The sequence below is a fragment of the Carassius auratus genome, unplaced genomic scaffold (genome assembly GCF_003368295.1).
Source record: "Carassius auratus strain Wakin unplaced genomic scaffold, ASM336829v1 scaf_tig00217020, whole genome shotgun sequence".
Taxonomy (NCBI): Eukaryota; Metazoa; Chordata; class Actinopteri; order Cypriniformes; family Cyprinidae; genus Carassius; species Carassius auratus.
Window position 1 is genome coordinate 28,019 of NW_020528854.1, and position 24,108 is coordinate 52,126.

The 24,108-nt window shown below is 39.3% G+C and overlaps 1 protein-coding gene across 1 annotated transcript in view; it reads left to right on the forward strand.

The window, feature by feature from the left end:
* LOC113099701 (voltage-dependent P/Q-type calcium channel subunit alpha-1A-like) overlaps window positions 1-24,108 on the forward strand; it is a 50,022-nt gene that overhangs the window by 12,516 nt on the left and 13,398 nt on the right. The window contains 23 exon segments of the mRNA XM_026264628.1: window positions 863-1,015; window positions 1,136-1,323; window positions 4,200-4,303; window positions 5,279-5,394; window positions 5,628-5,684; window positions 6,044-6,118; window positions 7,003-7,209; window positions 8,301-8,413; window positions 8,745-8,857; window positions 8,972-9,103; window positions 9,223-9,295; window positions 9,388-9,448; window positions 9,451-9,504; window positions 9,612-9,679; window positions 9,933-10,039; window positions 10,813-10,863; window positions 11,382-11,514; window positions 12,120-12,625; window positions 16,099-16,442; window positions 16,524-16,662; window positions 17,075-17,204; window positions 17,442-17,501; window positions 18,175-18,281. Of these exon segments, the coding sequence (XP_026120413.1) occupies window positions 863-1,015; window positions 1,136-1,323; window positions 4,200-4,303; window positions 5,279-5,394; window positions 5,628-5,684; window positions 6,044-6,118; window positions 7,003-7,209; window positions 8,301-8,413; window positions 8,745-8,857; window positions 8,972-9,103; window positions 9,223-9,295; window positions 9,388-9,448; window positions 9,451-9,504; window positions 9,612-9,679; window positions 9,933-10,039; window positions 10,813-10,863; window positions 11,382-11,514; window positions 12,120-12,625; window positions 16,099-16,442; window positions 16,524-16,662; window positions 17,075-17,204; window positions 17,442-17,501; window positions 18,175-18,281 (3,091 nt within the window).

Genomic DNA, 24,108 nt, shown 5'->3' on the forward strand with positions numbered 1-24,108 from the left:
GGGGTTAAAGGGATAATTCACCCAAAAATGCCAAGTACCCCATGATTTACTCACCCTCAAGCTATTCTGGGTATATATGACTTTCTTCTTTCAGATGAATACAATCAAATTCCTGGCTCTTCCAAACTTTATTACGACTTTTGTGGTTGAGGACTTGAAGCTCAAAAAAGTGAATAAAGCCATCATAAATCGTATCCCACATGCCTCCAGGGGGTTAATCTCTAGCTTTTGGACTATCGAATGGACGTTCATGAGAGAAAGGCATCCAGCGGATGATGTAACATGTAAGCCTTGCATAAGCTCTAGTGAGAAGATGCTAGTCTCGCAAGAACCAAGTTTTGTTTACAGCAAAGGAAAACTTTTCTCTTTGCTTATTTCAAAATCCTCCAACATTTTCATTTACAAATCCTCATCTTGTACTTGTTTGTTCATGTTTTGTGGCTGGTGTTTTGTTTTGCTCTCTCATCTGCACTTTTGTGTCCATAACTTCTGAGCTTACAATACTCTGTGTGCAGTACATTATTTTGCTTCAAAAACTGGACCGCAATTCACTGCCATTATAATGCTTGGAACAGCCAGGACAGTTTTTACTTTAACTACTTTTTGGGTGAACTATCCATTTAAATTGTGTAAGGTTCATCAAATGAAACTATCACAAGACCTGAGTAGACTTGAATACAGTGCAGAGTAAGGATTGCTTTTATGAAGCTGATGCAGTATATTATATCTCAGTTTACATTCTACCCTTTGTGCCCATTATACCCTCTGCCAAGCTTTGAAGTCCAATTTTATGCTGCAAAAAAAAAAAAAAAAAAAACTAAAACCAACGACAATGAAAAAATGTTTGGTCTCTTTCTTCTAGGCTTGCAGGTTGTGCTTAAATCCATCATGAAGGCTATGATTCCTCTGCTGCAGATCGGTCTGCTGCTCTTCTTTGCCATCCTCATGTTCGCCATCATCGGTCTTGAGTTCTACATGGGCAAATTTCACACCACTTGCTTTGACATCATCACTGGTAGGCCTTTATGTGCTAGTTCTCACTTGTGGATTTCTTCATTCATGATCTCCAAAGATTGTATATAGCAAATAGACCAGTTTGATTGTGTATTAAAAAAGCACTCTTTCTTTCTGATAGATGAGATACGAGAGGAGTTTCCATGCGGAAATGAAACTAACGCTCGGACCTGTCCTAATGGAACAGTATGTAAAAAGTACTGGATCGGACCCAACTATGGTATTACGCAGTTTGACAACATCCTGTTTGCCGTGCTCACAGTCTTCCAGTGCATCACCATGGAGGGCTGGACTGACCTGTTATACTATGTAAGTTGCATTACAAAGTGTCACTAAAGCCATAGAGCTTCCTCATTTCATTTTTGGATTTTTTTTTTACGTAATCTTAAACTGACCTCGAACAATGTTTCAAGAGAAATGTTCAATTCTGATTGTTCTAAAGTGCTTGTGTGAAACCAAAAATGCATACATGCATACTTACACACTACATACACATCCTACACACTACTGTTCATTTACTTGATCAAAAATACTATAAAAATGGTCATCTGTGAAATTGTGAGCAATTTTAAATATGAATGTTTTACAGTGATGGCAAAGCTGAATCTTCTGCATCATTACTTGGTCTTTCAGAAATCATTCTTATATGTTGATTTGTTGCTCAAGAAGCGTTTTTCATTACAATCAATGTTGAAAACACTCGTGCTGCTTAATACTGTGGAAAATGTGATGCAATGTGATTAAAAATAGATGATAAAAAATAGAAAGTTCATATATTGGAGTCAATAAAATGCATTCTAGCTGAATAAAGTTTGACAGTATTTATATTTAATATATATTTTATAGCAGCACAGCAGTCCTTGTGCAAAAAAAAAACCACTGTCTCAGATTGGCTTGGAATGGGTAGGCCTCACCTTTTACCATGGACATCCTGTATTATTATGGTTTTGATTAATCCACCAAGTAGAGGATTAGTGAATTCTTTGACTTGCAGATTATCAGAATGTATCCAATCTAAGGGACTGAACAGCCCCACCTAATCCACATCCCCTGTACCTTTCAGTCGCAGACATACAGTAAGCAAAATCTCGCATATAGAGTAAAAGACGCTGCAGTGCATTTATAGTCTTATCGCTCGTGGCCAGCCTGTCCACTCTGAACAGACAGTGCTGTTGAACTCCGGTGAGTTCACCCGCCCTCTGCGACAGAAAATAGGGCAGTGAAGTCAATGCTGTGTTCACGATTTCCACTAACTAATGATGTTACCTCAGGGGCCAGTTTAATCCCAATGCCACGTCAATCCATCTCACAAATCAACAGCAGGTTTAACTGAAGGATTAAAGGTTTATTGTATAAAAGATCTTGCCAATGAGAATTAGTCTGAGGATAGTTATTCTGTATGACTAAGGCTTGCAGTTCTGTACAGCCCAATCAGATCTCATCATCTCTTATTTGGTCTTACTGTATTTTTATACATGTTTTCTTTTTATTACTCTTGCTTCTTGGCTCGCTGTACCCTCGATTTTTACTTGCCCCAGCTTTTTTTCTTCCTCCTGTTTCTCTCCAGTGAACGGGGCTCTATATATAACAGACCCTGCTCAACTGATGTTATTCTTACAGCTGCTGAGAAAGAAACCTATGAAAATTTAATTGCAAAAAAGCTGCAGTACATACTGGGGCTTTCAGAGCTCTCAGACATGCAGAGAGAGTGAAGGAACGGACGAAAAAGAAGTGGGGCAGATCAAGGGAAACAGAAAAAGGGACAGTGAGGAAGACTGTGGAGCATAGCTACAACAAAATGGCATTTATATATTACAAATATTGACAAATTACTATAAACGGAAATAAAATCCAAATATCTCAGCAGATTTAGCTGGGTTATTTAAAATATCTTTAAAGGATTAGCTAGTTTACTTTGGATATGAGTTCCGGACAGGGCTGCGATGATAAATCAATGCATTGAGATTTGGGGATGGATTCGATGCAGAATCATTTCTCGATTCATGATGCATCGATTTATTTTCCCAGCCCTAGTTCCAAATCCTTATGAACTTTTAGTTGTTGTTTTTTTGCAATGCAAAAGGATATTTAGCGTTGATGCTGATAGCCTAGTGGGCAGTGTGCCATCATTTTTGGCGTTATTGCATTGCGGTTGTACAGAGTTTGAATCCCCAATCTCAAATACATTTCCCGATCTTACCTCCCATCTTCACTTCGCTTCCTGTCAACTCTACACTATCCTATTTTAATAAAGAAAAGATGAGAAAAAAAAAAAATAATAACTTTGAGGAACTATTTAGCACAATGTCCAAGCTGCTTTTTACATTCAATGAAAGTCTAAGATTTTGAGTGAATAGCAATCTTAATTAAGTTTGTTTCTCATAACGCAGCTATCACAAGCTCCAGAACGCTTAAATAATTGTTGAATATGATGCACAAGACATATGGCCTAGTTTGACAATCCTTGTTCCCCATCCATTTTCACTACTAAGAGAGTAGACTGGAAATTATTCTAAACATATTTTGTGTTCTTTTGGAGAGAGAAAGTCATACAGCTTTTGAGCGACATAATATAAGTAAATAATGACACAGTTTTCTTTTTTTTGGGGTGAACTATTCCTTCAAAAAAATGTGTCTCGTTGAAATGCCTACATACCAAAAATGTGCAGATATTGTAACATCATCTCCACTTTTCCTAAGTAGCACTTGTGGGCTGTTTGGATCGGGGCTTTTGTAGCCTGGGCTTCTTCCCTAGAGGCAGCCAGTGGAGCAATGCCACACAAGATGGCTGCCCATTAGTTCCTCTCTGCAGTGACAGGGTGCAGCGGTGCCGAGCACCCAGCTGTGTGTACCACAGATGAAGCGGCCCCAGCCAGATGGTTGCCATTCTCAGGTTGCATGTCACATGTTACGTGATGTCCTCGGATCTGACACGGTTCCGTCATAGATGTTCTCATCCTCTGTTAGTGGGGTCAAATTTCCTGTCACCTTATAAAAATTACCAAATAAAAATGAAAAAAACATTCGTATGTCTTTATACTTGACCCCAATGGAAGTGAGCTGAACAAAACACAAGACAAACACAAAGAAAACCAGATGAACAAACCGTACTCAAAGCAGGAGAGTGAAAAAATGTTTGGATGCGTGCCTCACGGTACTGACTGGGCTGTTTTATGCTGTTACAGAGCAATGATGCTTCAGGGAGTGCATGGAACTGGATGTACTTCATCCCCCTCATCATCATCGGCTCCTTCTTCATGCTCAATCTTGTGCTGGGTGTGCTGTCAGGGTAAGAAACCTCTCTCAGTGTGAGCACTTCTCAAATTCTGCTGGGTTTTTTTTCAGGTCTTCAAAGGTGCATTGTTTGATTTGCTCATGAATTAAAGCGTTCATGATAGTTTTGTGGGTTTTATGTGAACTACACAGTTTGTAGATGTAATGATTAAAAAAAATATTGTTTGTGTGATAGATATCTTGGGTATACCCAACGCTATCTCACGGCCAATTTGTACGTATTTTATGAGGTGGCTTATTCGTACGAATTTGTACGACCTCACTCGTACGATTTTATATGATTTGTCTAAACCCCAGTGACGGTTAGGTTTAGGGGCGGGGTTAGGTATAGGTCATTCGTACAAATTCATACAAATTGTGCAGCTCGTAAAATACGTACGATTTGGCAACAATTGTATGGATTTGTATGAGCGTGTCTTGTGCTTCAGTGGGAAAAAAAATCTGATCTCTTGTACAAATAAGTTCACATCAGTGTCACATTTTTATTTTATTTTATTAGTGAGCTAGTGCATAATCAGAGATATTTCTAAATAATTTATTTTTAGATTTAAATTACATTTTGAATCCCATATTTTTTATTTTTTATTTTTTTGTCGTTTCAGACATTAATACAAGTTCATTAATTCATGAAATGTACATAAAATTCCTGAATTTCAGTTTACTTTTTATTAAAAAAGGCCCAATCAAGAAAGAGCTCCAAAACTTAAAATGCTTAGAATTATGCCTTAACATCTTATATACATGTTATAATGAAGTCCCACACTTGACTTGCAGAAAAATAAATAGGTGTAATAGAATTAGTTCCCTCATTTAAATTTAGTACAAAGTGGCCACAATTTAACTAAAGCGGGCAAATTAACTAAGAAGAGGGAATGAATCTTTTTCCCTATCAAAAAATCTCCAAAATAATTAGTATGTATGTGCACTTTGTGTTTTTCCATTCGTTTGCATGCATGTGTGTGTGATACAGTGAGTTTGCCAAAGAAAGGGAGCGCGTGGAGAACAGGAGAGAGTTTCTTAAGCTGAAGCGTCAGCAGCAGATAGAGAGAGAGCTGAACGGATATCTGGAGTGGATCTGCAAAGCAGGTAAATGCCATAGAAAGAGCCTTTAATTACTCCAGAGAGAAGCTAAAGCCAAGAATTCAGATAGTAGCTTGTCTCTTTTGATACGGATGTCTTTACACTTGTGAGTCAGTATTGGAACGTGCTGATAACGTACACAATGTTTCAAAATGAGGCTTCTTTTAAGCTCTAGAAATTGTCCCCATTTCCATGACTTTTGCAGTGGTTTGATTGGAATCTTTTTTGATTCTGTACAGAAGAAGTGATTTTGGCTGACGAGGACAATGACCCAGATGACCGGATGCCCTTTGACGGTATTTACATGAACTCCTCCTTCCTTCCTTCCTTTTCATCCCCCTCTGCTCCTCTCTTTGTCCCTCACTGGGACTAGGTGTTGATTTCCCATTGTAAAAGAGGAGAGAGATCAATAGCGTGTTGGCTTTGCTGAGGGGGTGATATTGTATACTTCTGGTCCGTATGCACAGTTAATGTAGTGTTCATGAGCACATTTACATGGGCCGTCAGTCTGTAGCTTACAGCAGACATGTGATAGACACACTGCACTTCATATTTGTTTCATTTAGTTCTTTCTGTTCATCTGTTTATTAGTTATGTATTAATATTTAAGTTTGTCAGAATCTGTATGTATGTGACTGTGGTCTGTTAAACACAGGCACGCGAAGGAGGCCTACCATCAAGAAGAATAAAGCAGACCTGCTGGATGCAGAGGATGGAGATGGAGATATAGGTGCATTTGAGTTTATATATTTCAAATATGTGTGTGACCCTGGACCACAAAACCAATCAAGTAGTATGTGTATATGTTTAACAATAGCCGACAATACATTGTATGGGTCAAAAATCATTAGGATATTAAGTAAACACAATGTTCCATGAAGATATATTGTAAAATTGTTATCGGAAATATATCAAAACTTAATTTCTGATTAGTAATATGCATTGTTAAGGACTTCATTTGGACAACTTTAAAGGCAGTTTTCTCAATGTTTAGATTTTTTTTGTACCCTCAGATTCCAGATTAACAAAGAGTTGTACCTCAGCAAAATATTGTTCTATGTATAAAAAACTATACATCAATGGATTCAGCTTTCAGATTATGTATACATCTCAATAAAAATAGAAAAAGAACCTTTTAAATGGTTTTGTGGTTCAGGGTCACATATATATTTAATATATATAATTTAGTTAAATAACCATCTTGTACCATCTTTTATTATGTGCCATTTTTTTTAGCATTGTTCACCTGAATAACACTGCTCCCATGTTAACATCTTTTAAAGGCTACAGAGAGATTGTTCTTGTTATTAGTGAACTTTAATAAGTAAATACTTATCTGCAGCATGCTCCAAAAGATTGATTTGCATTTATATATATATATATATATATATATATATATATATATATATATATATATATATATATATATATATATATGATTTACAAAATACATTTTAGCAGAACATTTTGAGTAAAAAGCATTTTGATAAATTTACCTGAATTACAAGTCTATATCCATAATTTTCAGATCTGATAGAACTTCAGTTTTCATTTAATTTTCTTGTATTTTGTTTCTCTGTCACTCTGTTTAACTGCTTCTTTTCTGACCGTCAGGTTCTCCGTTTGCACGGGGCAGTCTGAAGAGCTCCAAACTGGAGGGCTCTTCCTTCCATAAAAAGGAGCGTCGTCTGCGGTTCTTCGTCAGGCACATAGTGAAGACGCAGGCGTTCTACTGGTCTGTGCTGTGTCTGGTGGGACTCAACACTCTGTGTGTGGCCGCTGTGCACTACGACCAGCCTGAAAAGCTCTCCGACTTCCTCTGTAAGTCTTTCCATCTGTCTGTTCTCTCATTATTACAGTAGACCCACACAGAACGTGCAGACTTCTCTGTCTTTTTTGTGCGTAGTGTGTGGAAAAATCAGCAGAAATCTGAAGATGTATTTTCTATGCCGGACGTGCTCGATACTGTGAAGTTTCTTTCATTGCATGTAGATGCATGGAGAGATGATGTTTTCATTTACTTTTTTATTTTCCTGTTTATAGTTTCTTATTTTACTTTCTGAAGATTTTACTCTGTTTCTTTTCTTGTATCTCTGTTTATCCATTAATTGTTATTCATTAAAGCAGACATCACTATGCCAAGTTTCTGCCAATCCTATATGAATCTTGAGTACTTACTGTAGTATTGCATCCTTCATCTCTGAGGAGTCTTTAGTTTTGTCAGATTTGTAAAAAAAAACAGTCTTAAAACAATCAAGCTCCTGGAGCTGAAGGGTCATGAGTGTTAGCACTTCAAACCAGTGTGTTCATGATTAAGAAATGCATTCAAATAATATGATAAAACACAAATTTTCATTATCATGTAGCAAAATGGAAGGTAGACCCATAGAATTAACAAATGGCTGCGCCCTCTTTTAAGGGGAAGAGAAAGTTGGATACAAACCCTGAAGGAGTGTCTTTGGCACAGAAATTCTGTCTCATACGTCCGACTCCTTTTTTAAGACTTTGGTCATGTTTCACAAAATAATCAAATTCTTTAGCAGTGTAAATAAATCAGAATGCATGAAATCGCTTTAGACATTCCCTTTGAGTAACACCCTCAATAGTATTACATTTTGAACACTTAAAATGATCTGAATAGCATTTTCATGATATTAACAGTGGATGTTAAATTAGTTTGACAACCATTAAATTTCCTAATTGTAATATTAAACAGCATATCTGTTATTTGAACAACATCTCTGTTTTCTTGCTTTTAAAAACTGTTCGTGCAGTATTTATTTAAAATATTTGCCCCCTCCGCCCATATAATACATTTACATTTATGTGTGTTTTCAAATGTGGCTTTCTGTTTTTCTCTGTATCTTTGACCTTTGTCTCTATCTGTTTCCCTCTCTCTCTCCTCAATCCAGACTTTGCTGAGTTCATCTTCCTGGGGATCTTTATGTCAGAGATGTGTATAAAGATGTATGGGCTGGGGACCAGTCCTTATTTTCACTCCTCCTTCAACTGTTTCGACTGCATTGTGAGTTTCCCCCATCCCTCCGTCTTCTTTTGCTAAATCCAAAAAACATTTGAAGGAAACCAAAACATTATACCAGCCGTGCATAGCTCTTTCAGGTCTTAATGTTGATGTAGTTACTGAAGTTGTTTGTATCACTTGTAATTCACTGCACTAAATCAGTTCCTTAAGCAGTGTTTCAGTGTTTTGGAAGTTTTAATAACTGTGTGAAATGGAAATGGGTTAGTGTTTGACGTTGGGTAAGGGGTCTTTGTTTTGTGGCTTGCCGTTATTGGATGAGCTTTAAATGTGTGTTTTATATATGTGTGTGTCTTTGTGTGTGTGTGTGGGACAGGTCATTTGTGGCAGCATTTTCGAGGTGCTCTGGTCTATGATCCAGCCAGGAACCTCGTTTGGGATCAGTGTGTTACGAGCTCTCAGGTTACTGAGGATCTTCAAAGTGACCAAGTGAGTCTCTCACGTCTCGAGTCCCTTGTCTGTCTTTCCGTCCCACTCTTTGTCCCTTCGAGCTGTTTTAAGAAGGACTAAGCATTTTAAATGTCCTTCTTTCCCATTTTCCAGGTATTGGGCGTCTCTGAGGAACCTGGTGGTGTCTTTGTTGAACTCCATGAAATCCATTATCAGTTTACTCTTCCTCCTTTTCCTCTTCATCGTGGTCTTTGCTCTGCTGGGCATGCAGCTGTTTGGAGGACAGTCAGTATAACACTACAATAAACATAATAACACATGGGTCACCAGTCCGGACCCTAAATAAGGCCTGGCATGGAAATACTCTGTGTAACAACAATATAACCACCATGTCTTCTCTTCAGGTTTAATTTTGAAGCCGGGACACCACCTACAAACTTTGATACTTTTCCTGCAGCAATAATGACAGTGTTTCAGGTGAGCAAATGTGCTCATCGAACAGTGTGCAATCGTTCTGTGTGTTTTCCATGGCATCCTTTGTGATCATGGACCTTCTCTCTGCACCTTAGATCCTGACGGGTGAAGACTGGAACATGGTGATGTATGATGGGATCGAGTCTCAGGGAGGAGTCAAAAGGGCATGGTCTTCTCAGTCTTCTTCATCGTTCTTACACTCTTCGGCAACTGTATCCAAACACACAGTATTGCATGCTTACATGGTGTCTCGCTTCATTCATCAGCACATACACCAGTGCAGGATTAATATGATGTTCCTTAACCCTTCTGTGAACAGACACTTTGCTCAATGTGTTCTTGGCTATCGCTGTGGACAATCTGGCCAATGCACAAGAGCTGACCAAGGTAAACTGATTTTTTGGGTGATGGAAAATCAATGTTGAATCTCTAATAAAAAAGTAAAAAATGTTATGTCAGTTAAATAATTTTCTTAATTATTTTCTTATAGTGGTTGCATTAACTCACTAGGCACTAATTGGAGAACTCTCAATGAGCACGTTTCTCCTTCTCTCTGTCAGACTGTTTATCCTTCACACTCCTACGCTCCAGCGTGCATCACATTTGAACCAATATGCTTCATGTTTCTCTCCATGTATAGGATGAACAGGAGGAAGAGCAAGCAGCCAATCAGAAAATGGCTCTTCAGGCGGCCAAGGAAGTAGCAGAGGTCAGCCCACTGTCTGCAGCCAGCCTCTCCATTGCTGCGTGAGTATACCTCCCTCTCTCATATCTCTCTCTTTGTCCTGCTGCCACATTTTCTCTCCCACAATTTCTTTGTCTTCCTTTTATGTTTGTTTGTGTGTGTTCGGACGATGTGTTGCTCTTGTAGCAGTCAAAGAAACAGAGGGGTCAATAATAGACAAAAAAAAAAATAAATAAACTAAACAAAAACACAAACAGCAACACTTTCAATCTGGCTGTTTTTGGTTTCCGTCAAACAAGAGTAAAAAAAAAAGACATATTTTTTAACATTATAAACGTCTATCAGTTTTGATCAAATCGATCTGTCCTGCTGATTAGTATTTATTTATTTCCAAAAAAATACATAAAAATAAAATTCTTATTCACCCCAAACATAAACTATAAGTCACAAAGACCCATGTTTTTGAACATAGTCAGCTAAAAATAAAAAAATAAAGTTAGTATGATCCAAAACACAGATAGCAGTTTTTTTAAGAGAAATGTTTTTTTATTTTCTGTTATGTTTGGTCCTATAGACCTGTAGTGTTGTGTTTCCTGTCCATCAACAAGCTTATCTGTGATCTTCTCACAGTTACGTACACACAACTTGCATGCAGAGGCACAGACCGATTGAGGATGATCCCGGTTTGTCAGTGTGCCAATGCATCCAAGTATTTGTGAGGAGAAGAAGAGAGAATCGTGAGAGAATATGTGTGTATCAGTGAGGACGAACTTGTGAATGAGGGAGGAGAGCAAAGAGATGTTCTGTGTTTCTCACATGCTGTTTTCCTCCTCAGCGTGACAGTAAGCTCTGAGCGTCTTGATGCAACAGAACACTTTCTGGACTGGTATTTATTCATTTATACTCTTTCTGTTCTTTCGAAACGCCTCTCTGTTCGCCCCACACCTCCCACTCTTCTCCCATCAGCCTTTTCGACATGTGCATTTCCTCCTCGGTTCTCTGTGCTGCTCCCCGCTCTGTTCTCCAGACCGCTGGGTGGGATGGGACGGGTTTGTCACTCCTCATCTCTTCTTCTCTCTTCATCCTGCTACTCATCACCTGCTGTTCTCCTCTTATCTCCTTTACTTTCTCTCTTTCACATGCTTTGCTCTGAGGGTTGGGCGCCTGTGATGTGTTCACTCCCAGAATTATTATAGTTATCTTCTCTCTGTGTGTTTGCTCTGTGAGTGAGTTTGACCCAAGCGGTGCAATCATCCTCTTTAACAAATGGTAGCTGGTAGCTTGTAGGTGGGCATTTTCAGCCTGTGGTATCTGCAGCAACCTCACTTTTCCCTCTTGGTGATTACTAATCTCAGATCAACTATAAATGTATCTCTCTCTCTGTGTCTCTCTCTTTTTTTGCAGTAAAGAGCAACAGAAGAACCACAAAGGTTGTAAGTCGGTATGGGAGCAGCGCACTAGTGAGCTGAGACGACAGACCCTGGTGAACAGCAGAGAGGTGCTTTACAATGAGTTGGACCCTGAAGATCGCTGGAAGGTGAGAAGAAATGACGGAGAAAGACATGCTTGGTCAAAGAGGATGGATATAAATATCAGTTATCAGCTGATAAAAAAAAATAATTTCATTGCATTGGTCAAAAACTGCATATTGTACTTTTCAACTGTTTATTTGTTTTGTTTTTTTACTTCTTTACATTTGATAACACTGTTTTAAATGTTGTCTCCAATCTCAAAATGAATATACATTTATAGTGTTGTGTGATTCCTTAATTTATTTTATGATTGGTTTCATTTAAAATGATTGGTAAGTTTTTATTTATTTAGACGAAATAGTATCAAATTTAAATATCAACCATTTATGAACAATAAAGGGGAATAATTTGGGCATGATATAAAAATAATTAAAAGCTTAATGTGTTTTTTTAATGTGTTTCCTAATAATAGTGTATACAGTGACCCCCAGTTTCAACACAAAAATATTGATTTTCAAAAATAAAATCATATTAAAAATAGTTTATTTTATGTTCCACACAAGAACGAAATCCCTACAGCTTTAATATTTTGGTTAATATTTGTCTTAAATGAAGTTCTTATTTGGTTGACAAATGTGTGGCCTTTGTTTTGTTTTTATCATGCCTCTAGGTCTCATACTCCCGTCACATTCGTCCCGACATGAAGACACATCTGGACCGGCCGTTGGTCGTGGACCCTCAGGAGAACCGCAATAACAATACCAACAAAACTCGACCGGGTGACGGCCAGCCCCAGCGCACTCATCAGCTCTTGCACAAACAGCCCAACTTCAATGAGGGGGAGAGTGGAGGAGGAGGTGGAGGGTCTGAGCCCTGGACTGCGCTGGAAAGGGGGGACTCCACAGGATCCCGTAGGAGTCTTTTAGGCTCAGAGGACAATGGGGAGGGTAGAGAGTCTCACCGCAGACATCAGCATGGTGAGCGCTGCAGCCAGGCTCGCCAACACCATAGAGCTGCTAAGGAAGAGGGAGAGGGTGGAGGGAGGAGACACAGGAATAAGGGCAAGGAAAGAGGTCCTGATTGTGAGCATGCAGATGGAGGAGAGCGGAAACACAGACATCATCGCCATGAGGGCGAAGGAAGAAAAGATAGAGGGGTGCGACACCGTACCAGGAAGTGAGTTTAGTCTAAATTCATCTATATAAATTATTTTCTATACATATATGTATGTAAATATGTGTATATACATAAATACACAGTGCAGCTTGAAAGTTTGTGAACTCCTTGCAGAATCTGTGAAAATGTGAGTAATATTAAACAAATAAGAGAGATCATAAAAAATGCATGTTATTTTTTATTTAGTACTGTCCTGAGCAAGATATTTTCATAAAATATGTTTACACTTATTCCACAAGACCAAAGTTGGTTTTTAATACTGTGTTCTGTTACCTGGATGATTCATGACTGTGTTTTTGTTTTGTGATGGTTGTTCATGAGTCCCTTGTTTGTTCTGAACAGTTAAACTGAGAACTGTTCCTCAGAAAAATCCTCCATTTCCTGCGGAATATTCCGTTTTCCAGCATCTTTTGCATATTTGAACCCTTTCCAGCAATGACTGTATGATTTTGAGATCCATCTTTTCACACTGAGGACAATTGAGGGACTCATACACAACTAGTGGAAAATGTTTAAACATTCACTGCTGCTCCTGAAGGAAACGAGATGTATTAAGAGTTGGGGGGTGAAAACTTTTTGAATTTGAAGATCAAGGTAAATTGTACTTAATTTGTTTTTCTGGGAAACATTCAAGTGTTATCTGTTGCTTCCGAAGGGCAGTGCTAAAAGGAAAAAAAAAACATTTCTACAAAATAAAAGAAATTTGGACCTCTTCATCCTGTTCAAAAGTTTTCACTTCCTGGCTCTTTTCTTCAGGAGCATCAGTGAATGTTTAAACATTTTCCAATAGTTGTTTCTGTGTCCCTCAATTGTCCTCAGTGTGAAAAAAGATGGATCTCAAAAGTATACATTGCTGGAAAGTGTTCAAATATGCAGAAGATGCCAAATATGCAAAAGAAACAATGTTTCACAAACTTTTGAATAGGGTTATTTCAGTAATTTCTGCTCTCTTATTTTATTAAAATTACTCACATTTTCACAGATGCTGCAAGGGGATAAATCAATCTACTTTATCTATCTTTCTGTCTGTCTTTCTGTCTGTCTGTCTATCTATCTTTCTATCTATCGATCTATCAATATGTATGTATGTACACATATGTGTATATATGTATATATGTAAATTACTAATAACAAATGAAGTTCCCTATCTATCGATTCCTATGAGTTATATCATTACAACATTAGAGGATTCACTTGGGAGCCCCAATCATTTTTAACTTTAAGAGAAGATGCCAATGCCACTCCCAGTGCATACAGGTATAAATAGTCAACAGGTGATCTCCACAAAGCCATTTATCATCAGTCTGGAAGCTGTATTGGTTGGCGTGACAGCAGTGTCCCTGTCTGTAGTGAGTGTCCTGGGCACTTCAACTAAAAGAGCAGATTTCCTAAAAGTGCAAAGGAGACCACCCGGACCTGATTTCCGGAACTCATGCTCCTTGCGACAGTCCATCCCTGGTGCATCCCTTTGAGGAAGGACCTCCTTTTTCAGGGGCTTGGCTCCCGCCTGTGGAACCTCCATGTGTGGCTCATGGATGGGACACGGCACACTTGAGTGGTCTGCCACAAGCAGTGGGGTCTCTCGACCCTCTGAGATGCACGATTGGAACAGTGATTACTTTCCTGCAAGAAAGGTTGGAGCATAGGCTGTTACCATCCACCTTGAAAGTGTATGTTGCTGCTATATCAAAATGCTTTGAGTACCCAGAAAAGTGCAATAAAAATGTATCAAATTATTATTATATGGCAGCACATCACAATGCAGTGGACGGCCAGTCCCTGGGAAAGCACAAGGGTTCACAAGGGGTGTCTGAAGGTTAAATCCTCCTAGGCCACCTCTGGTGCCCTCCTGGGACCTTTCTATCATCCTGGTTGGACTTTGAAAGGGTTACCTTTGAACCCCTGGATTCAGTCAAGATTAAGTTCCTGTCTGCTAAGACAGCACTCCAGACCACGCTCACTTTCATCAAGAGGGTTGGGGACCTCCGAACATTTCTGAGGGAAGAGTGCCTTGTGTTCGTGCTTGCCTACTCTCACATTGTCCTGAGACCACATCCCGGAAACATGCCCAAGGTTCCCACCATGACTTTTCGCGATCAGGTGGTGAGCCTGCAGGCACTCCCCTCGGAGGAGGCAGATCCAGCCTTGGCACTGCTGTGTTCCGTATATGTGCAGTGCTCTTACATGGACCACACTCAGTGCTTTAGAAGCTCTGGACAGCTCTTTGTCTGCTACTGAGGTCAGAAGAAAGGGAAGGCTGTCTCAAAGCAGAAGTTGGCCCACTGGATAGTGGATGCCATCACCTTGGAGTACCAATCCCAAGGCAAGCCGTGCCCCCTAGCCATGAGGACCCACATGGAGTGTTGCCTTGTCCTGCGTTGTCATACGGCACCTCTTTGTCAGATATCTGTAAAGCTGTGGGCTGGGCAACACCGAACACCTTTGCAAGATTTCACAGTCTTCGCGTTGAGGCATTTATTAATTTTTTTAGCCAGTGTATTGGGTAAAAGGTAAGTGGCAGGAAAGCTGGCCAGTGTCATGCTTGCTGCGCCTTTCGCCCTCATCCAGGGATGCGATCACCTTTTTCCTCCTCCAGTAAGTTCCTCAGAAGGCAAACCATGGTCGAGTATCCTCCAGCAACCCCGCAGTCAGACTGGGTGACTGTCAATGACATTAGTTACCCTTTGTTACCGCCTTTACTGACGTAGAAACCACATGACAACAGTGTCGTGGACAAATGCGGAAGTAGCTTCGCGACAAACTTCAACTAGAAAGAAATGCCAATCTCGCTTGTGTTTTACTTAACAGGTGAGTTGTTTTGATTCGTATCTTTACAGAAAACATATGCTATTATAACGATCAACAAGATTAGTATTATGGGGCATACACACCAAACGTGGGGCATCGCGTCTCTAGACCCGCGTGAGGACGCGTCTGATCCATAGTCTGATCGCGTCTTTGCATTGACTTTGTATGTAATCTACTCGCGCAAATCATTGAACTCGTATTAAATCCGTGATTTATCTTTCCGTCTGATTGATGGCCATCAGCGGTTGGGTAGAAGACAACAAATCCCATCATTCCACGCTCCTTCTTAGCATCATCAATCCAAGCAATTGTTATTGTTTTGATAGTGTGCCCTCTAGTGGTAGGTCCTACAACCTGTAACTTTAATGTCCTAGTAATCTTCGGCATAAAAGAAAAATCAATCATTTTGACCAATGCAATTTATTGTTGGATTTTGTTACAAAAATAAATGCGCTACTTGAGACATGTTTTGTGGTCCAGGGTTTTAAAAAGTACATCTTTTTGTTAAAAAAAATTACAAAACATGGAAAAAAAAAATCATGCCTACCTCAGATTTTTGCTATGGTAGTATTCTACATATATATAAGTGGCACACTTCATAGCATTCCAAAAGGTTCCTAACAAGCATGATTTAAACGTATAATCTTGCTGTCTTCTTTTTCCAGGGATGGTCATGGAAGTGGCCCCATTCTCTCCACCACTCGTCCCATTCAGAAGACTCTGTCCAGGCAGGACAGTCAGTACAGTGAGGACCTGGACAATGCCATGAACAGCAAGCTTGCCACCCAGCCACCTAGTAACTCCACTCCTCATGATAGTCTGCTCAATCTGGCTAACAGTGCCCACACTGCCGGCCTGGCACATACTGGCACAGAGAGCAGCCTCATTCTCACCAAGCCCTCCTCTACCACTGCTAATGTTACCAGCACTGGTCACCTGGGCATGAAACCTGATTACACTGCCGTGGACATCCCCCCGATGTTCCCTTCCAGTAATGCCATCCTACAGGGTAAGAGAAAGAGCTAAAGAGCTGACCTTTTTATTTATCGTCTTAATCATCATGTTGTTTCCCTTCCGCACGTCTCCACAGTCAATAAAAATGCAAACACAGAGCCCCTGCCCAAGAAGGAGGACACAAAGGGTGACGATGATGATGATGAGAAAGATGATGGGGGGCCTAAACCCATGCCACCCTTCTCCTCAATGTTCATTCTGTCTACCACCAACCCGTGAGTGCAGACATCTCTGTGAAAATTGCTAATTTACTGCCAGTACTGGCACTGTGACTCTGCAGCTGGTCAATATTAAAATTGCATTACCTATAATAAAAATATTAATAATATCTGGTATATAATTACCACTTTTCGAAGTCCAATCAATTCCAACGGATAAAATTAAGTCATGTCCTACTTATTTTCTACTGTTTATTATCCTGTTTAATTGGGAAATTCCTCCAATTCTCTAATTATTAAAGTAAAATATGGTGCAAGCACTCAAGCATCATGTTGACATTAAACAAAACTGACTCGAGTCACCTGCTTTCGCCTCTGAATTTTTAAAATATTAAATTAAACAAGTTTTCTTTCAAAAGGAGTGGTTGTTTTTGTTGTTAACAGGTCTTTTTATGAACTTCCATTGTAGATTTCGGAGGTTGTGCCACTATATTGTCACGCTCAGATATTTTGAGATGTGTATTCTGCTGGTCATTGCAATGAGCAGTATTGCCCTGGCCGCTGAAGACCCTGTCTGGCCCGATTCCCCCCGCAACAATGTGAGACAGTCCCACAACTCAACGTCCTCTCTTTATGTCTCTGTGGCTCAGTTTATTTTTGTCTACTGGACTAGAAACCATTTAATCTATCTATCCATCTGTGCTTCTAATCATTACCTGATTTATTAGTTTATTTCTCCATATTTTTCATCTGTTAATTTTTCATTCTTTATATTCATCTTGTCATATTGATTTGTCATTAAGGACTTAATTTTATTGCTAACAATGTGCTTGCAGGTCCTGCGGTACTTTGACTATGTGTTCACTGGTGTGTTCACCTTTGAGATGCTCATTAAGGTAAGTATCTATCCTGCACAGCTGTCTGGGGTATGATGGTCTATGCTTCAACAACCCTTCAACAAATTATACTTATGTATTTTGTACTTAAAGAGTTGTTAATTGGTCTCCATGTTGTGTCATGCAATAATCTGAAGTAGTATAGTGTTCATATTAATTTCAAGTTCATATAGTTGCACATGCTTTTGGAAAACCCCAGAAATGTCTGTGAATTTTAAAACAGTGATTTCTGTAAATATCATAAAGAATTACAATACAAATATGGGAATTGTGAATGTAATTGTTATTATTTTTTAATTATTAAAAAAATTATGCTTTATTTTAATTAAATAATCCTCAAAAATACATACCTGTATCATTTTAAGCAGCACAACTGTTTTAACATTGATAATAGCAAATATTTCTTGAACAGCAAATCGGCATATTTTAATGATTTCTGGAGGATCATGTGACGCTGAAGACTGGAGCAATGCCTCCTGAAGATTCTCAGAAATAGATTACATTTTACTTTTATATTCAAATAAAAAAAATATTATTCTAAATTGTAATATTATTTCAAAATGTTACTGTATTTTTGATCAAATAAATTATCTTCTCAGCAGAAGAGACTCCTTTCAAAGACCTCAAACTTTGACAACAGTGCACTTACGAAATAATTCTCTTTCTGTTTCAGATGGTAGATTTAGGTCTTGTCCTGCATCAAGGCTCATATTTCCGTGACCTATGGAACATCCTGGACTTTATAGTGGTTAGTGGTGCCCTGGTGGCGTTTGCCTTCACGTAAGTGTCATCAAGGCCCCAGCGCTCATGCCCCACTCCTCTCTCCTCTCCTGCTTGCTGCCTCTCCTCGTCCTTCCTCATCTTGCTCCCTACAGGTCAAACGCCTGTGCAGTCGGCACAGCTCTGCCACCCTGGAGCGCCAGCCTGCTCCCCATACACAACCCACCTGTCTCTCTCTCTCTTTCTTTTCTCTCTCACCATTTCTCTCCCTTACTCTCCTTCCCCAACTCAGTTCTGTGCGTTTGGCATATTTTGACCCTATCTTTTCCTCTCTTCACCCCCCCACCCCCCAACACCCCTCTCCCCCAACCCCCAAAACACACACATTAAGCCACAGATCTCCTTTTGATAATTTCTCGACCAATATCCCCACCCTGCCCCATCATGCACAACATTTTGCCCAGTGCCTGGGTAGGTGAACTTGGGCCCATTTCCATGAGGGTGATAACCCTACCTGGGCACCTTTAACCCTTTAGTGCCCAGGACTCTTTGGAGCATCCAGCCACACTTACCTCAGGTATTTCTACACTCCATTTTTACGCCACATATCTGGAACCTGTGAGAAAACAGACAGTAAGAAGAAAGAAACGAAAGAGCAAGGGTAAAACATTTGAGAGACCATATGCTACAATATATACCATTGATTGTCTATTTATAGTTAGTTATGTACCTCTATATTTTGGATTTATGTAAATGAGCCCTCTTATGATTAGGTGATCTCTTTGCATGTGAAATTAGTTATATTGCTTATTCGTGTTATGAAGGTTTTATAGTTGGGTCCAGTGTAGTATGTTTTTTTGTCACAGTCCATGCAGAAAATAACCGCTTTAATAATTAAGATCAAACTGAAATGATCAGGAATTCTTAAACAAACTACTTTAAATAAAGGGAGGAACAAATAGAAGGGGTCTGATTGGTGGTCAGGATAGCTGACAAGAGGAATAAAGGGAAATGACTGTTCCAGGTTGTGTATCTGATTGCAGCGGAAGCATACAGCTCTACTACTGGACTGAGAGAGTTACTAATATGAGGGAGAGGTCAGAAAGGTGCATCTGTTAATATGAAACTGGAAACAAATGCATGCAAAAGCTCTTTTCCAGACTTTGTAAAGAGCATGAGAATAGATTCTGGGAATCAAGATGTAAGATGACCAGAATGAAAGCATGAATGGAAGAAATATGAACCCAGATCATTTTGTTTTCTTCCTGAAATACCAGAATCTGAAAGCTTTGAAATCGTAATATTATATGGTTCTGTCTATGTGTTTGTCCTCATCAGTCCCTGAACAACTGTAAATCTGTAAATGTGCAAACATTTTTTCCACAAAAAGTTTTTTTTTAGACTTGGAGGACAAACACAACACATGACATGCATCATGCTTAGAAAATGTGAATGGCTGTCAGAATTATATTAATAAAGACCTGTTCGCACAAGTCTGACACAACTAAATGTTAAGGTGTAAAATACCTGCAAATAATTTTGCACTAGAGGTGTTCGTGTAGAATCTGATGCTGAAATTCTCATTCTCATTGAAAGTATTTTTGGCATCTGACCACTAAAAACTGAAGTACAATATTTCAGACTTTGTGTGAAATAGTTGATGAAGGTGTACTGTAATATTTTGTTTTGAAATGTTTTTACGCCACATTTTAAGAACCGATGTATTGTTATTTATAATAACAATATTTCTAGAACTCAAATTTGAGTTATAAGACATAAAACAGTAGAAACTATAACATTGTTTGAGAGCACAAATAGAGCCTGCAAACTGCACTGATTATCTTTCCAAGCATGACTTTCTTAAAGAAACTTGAATCCTTGAGTCTTGTTTTCCCCTACCACCAGTCCCACCAACCTCACTTCCATTTGCACCCACGTCTTTAGGTCCCGCATGAGATTTTTGGCATTTCATAAAGAGGCATTTGGATGCGCCTGTCTGTCCCAAAAAGCTCTGTACTCTTTGCTATCAAGGCTAGATTCTCCAGTTGCCCTTTCTCTCCCTCTCTCTGTGCACACAGCGATAGTGCGCTCAGCCCGGCAGGCGCTCTGGGGTGACTGGCGCTCCCTGGCTGTGAGCGTGGGAACAGTTCCCGTATCTCTGCTGTCTCTCACAGAGTCTGCTGTTAACCTTTTACTCAATTTCAGGGAGTGACTCATATCTGTGTGTTTGTATCGGTGCATGTTTATTTAGTGTTTTGTGAACAGAGTCCAAAATTAGCACTTGCAGAGCATCAAATGCAAGTAAAAAGAGGCTTTGGCGAGTAAATGAACGTGTAATTGACCAATTTTCTAGAAACTGGAAAATGTAATTTTCTGACCACCACAGAAAATAGAGGTCTTATTTTATTTTATTTTTGTCATAGGGACAAATACACAATGTGTTTTGGTGAATCATGTTAAATACAATATTTTGACTGCAAGAAAAAAAAAAGTCTATATTTATGATAAGTGCTTCCCAATTTGCCAACCAATGTGTAGCAAAAAGTTAATTATTGGACTCTGTTTGCATATATGTATTTTTGTATTTGTATTTAGATTGTTTTAAGTGTTCACACTAGATTAGGTGTCCACATATAAACCAAACTAGGAGCTCTGCCATTATGTTGTGATTGTTTTCTCTGTCTCATGTTGATATTTCTCTTGCTTCAAAACCCACATTCTTTCCCTGCCCCTTTTTCTGTCTGTGTGTGTGTTGTGTGTCTTTGTATGTGTCTCTGGCTTTGTCTGTCTCTGTCTTCCTGTCTCTGATCATCTCTCAACACCTACAGTGCAGGAGGCAGTGGGGAAGGAGAGGGGTAATGTCTCTTTCTTTCTCCCTTTCCCCTCTGTTTGCTCTTATTGCCTGTCCTTCTCATTACATGCCTGTCCTCTCCTTCTGTGGACTGATCTGTCTGTCTGATTGTCCGTCCAAACGTCCCTCACACATAGGACACAAGCCAAGGGCGAGGTCATGTCATTCTTTAGCCAGCGGCAGTAACTTAATCTTACAGCTAATCAACTCTTGGTTCATTCTACAGTATGTGGACACCTAAATGTGTTAACATACGTGTTTGTGTCTATGTGTACGTGTTTGTCTCTTTGTTTCTGTGTCGGGCCTTCGAAAACGATTTCTTTAAAATGTCCAACAAGTGTGGTATCACTGATTTACAGCAGGTAAAATGGCCATGAATACTTTAGTCTAAGTGTTAATTATTTCGGAAAGGCAGCTTTTAAATATAGGGTACAACGGGGCTAAAGGCGCCATTTATATTATTTTCATCTAAACCACTAGATGGCAGGAAAAAAAACGTGGTGTAGCACTTTGCAAAACATCGGCATTTCAGGATGCATGTGTTCATTTGTCTGATCTTTGACGCGTTCGCGCAATAGCAAAAACTTGATTCGGTGCTTACTAGATTTAATATTTTATGTTTTTAAAAATGTTGAAGTTTTAAGTAGAAAATGAGGATTGCTCAAATTATTGCGTATATGTTGAGACAAAGGTCTTCTTTACGATTTTCCGTTTTGTTTTTAAATAAGCAGAAACTAGAACAAACTTTGCTAAAGTGATTAACTTGGACATTATTTAAAAAAGAAAAGAAAAGAAAAAACTGAAGCATTTGTATCAATTCCACTTTTGCAGAGCTGCACATTTAAATCCAGTGAAAAAAAGACAACACAGAATGCATTAGGACCTATTAGGGCTGGACAGGGTCTTTGGCCAGAAAGATAACGCCATAATGGAATTACAGACAATCAAACTGCTCACCTCCTAGAAGGGCACTGTCCAACTGAGATGTGTATCACCATTTTGATGAACACAAGATCCAATTAGGCAGTCTATTTATTGTGGCAAAAATTCAGCTGGGAGAAAAAAGAAGTGAGAGAGCGAGAAACTGCATAGCTACAAAGTTCAGAGAAACAGATGCCAGTATGCACTTCCCCATGCTGGCATATAGAGACAGAAAGCTGGATAACAAATACATCTGCGTTAAAACATTGTGAATCAGTTGGCTATTTGCTTCTGTTCAATAAAATTCTAGAAACAAGAAGTAGAGATCATTCATATTTAAATTAGACAGTTTTCAAGCAATGTGGCAACTTGATGCGATGATTGATGACTTGTTGAGAAGGTCTCTGTGTTCAAGCCACACACTTGTACACATTTCCTGATCTGAGCCTGTGAACTGCTTGAGCTGACAGACTTGAGCCTGCTGGGAGTCTGTTTTAATTTTTCTTTTGTGCTGAGTGCTGGATTTGGTCTTAATGAATTGGAGTTAATCAAGTCTCTTTTGCACATAATTGTACCATGTAGAATAAATGTGTATGAATCACAGACTTCAGCAGAGATTCGGGTCTCCATTGCCCTGCAGCTGAAGTGCTTCTGGTCATGTGACATATATCATATCTCATGTGACGGTATGAGCTCTAAAGCACTGTATCACGAGATCAGGCATGGCAACTAACTCCAGAAGCTGTCACCACAGCGATGAAGTCACACGCAATATGGCAGTGCATGTTTACTACTCAAATAGATTTAGATTTGTGTGTGAAAGTGTGCATATGTGTATGTTAGCTAGTCTCAGCCTCAGACGACATGCCCACAGATCAGCCACAGTCTGTTCGCCAACTATCTGTGCTTATTGTATACTAAAAAAGGCAAGTTCGGACTAAAATTGACAGTAAAATCCTCTTCCACATACTTTCCACATTGCTTTCTGGGTTTTGTCTGTGTGTATTGCGGCTATTTGAATTCACTTTCAATGGCAGATTATTATTATATAGAGTCACCTTCCATTTTTCAACAGTATACATCCCAGTAATTTTTTTCCCATAGGAGATTGTCTTTATTAAATTTATAAGACAGGTCATGACCCAGAACAACCATCTACGAGGTGATTCACAATGTTATAAACTTTTATTTGAAGCCAAAAATATATTTCAAAATCTGGAAAAAGGACAGTACAAGACTGTGCTTGTACGGCTTTCATGAGGGAAAAACTACAGCTAAATATAAAACTGCTGAAAACCATTAAAAAGACTTTGATGGTCAATATTGCAAAATATGCATACATATATATATAAGTTGTTTAAAGGGGGGGTGAAATGCTATTTCATGCATACTGAGTTTTTTACACTGTTAAAGAGTTGGATTCCCATGCTAAACATGGACAAAGTTTAAAAAATTAAGTTCCAAAAATACTCCTTCCGGTTTGTCACAAGTTTCGGAAAGTTTTTTTTCGAGTATGGGTCTGTGTGACGTTAGATGGAGCGGAATTTCCTCATATGGGTCCTAAGGGCACTTCTGCAGGAAGAGCGCGCGCTCCCGTATAGCAGAGCACTGAGAGCACAACAGACATTCACTGATCAGAGCGAGAGCGTTGCGAAATGTCACAAAATAAGTGTTTTTGGTTGCCAGGGCAAGACAACACTGCACAGATTACCAAAGAAAAAACAGCATTAAGGGACCAGTGGATGGAGTTTATTTTTTAGAGAGCATCAATGGAGTTGTGCAAGTGTTTTTGTTTGTTCCCTGCATTTCGAAGATGCTTGTTTTACAAACAAGGCCCAGGATTTGCGTATCGTTTATTTCTTAAGGATGACGCAATCCCAACGAAAAGGGTCACGATCGTGTGCTGGAACCGCAGGCGTTGAGTAAAACTGCTTAAAATATCTCTGCCTCCTTGTTAGTGCGTCCGCCTCCCATGCCGGAGACCCGGGTTCGAGCTCCGCTCGGAGCAAGTCGTTGCTGCTGCTGTTCTCGTTCAGTTTCAGCCTCTGGATCTGATTCTGGATCATAAATAAACGGCTGAATCTGACTGTTAACCATGGTTTGTTTTGGATGATG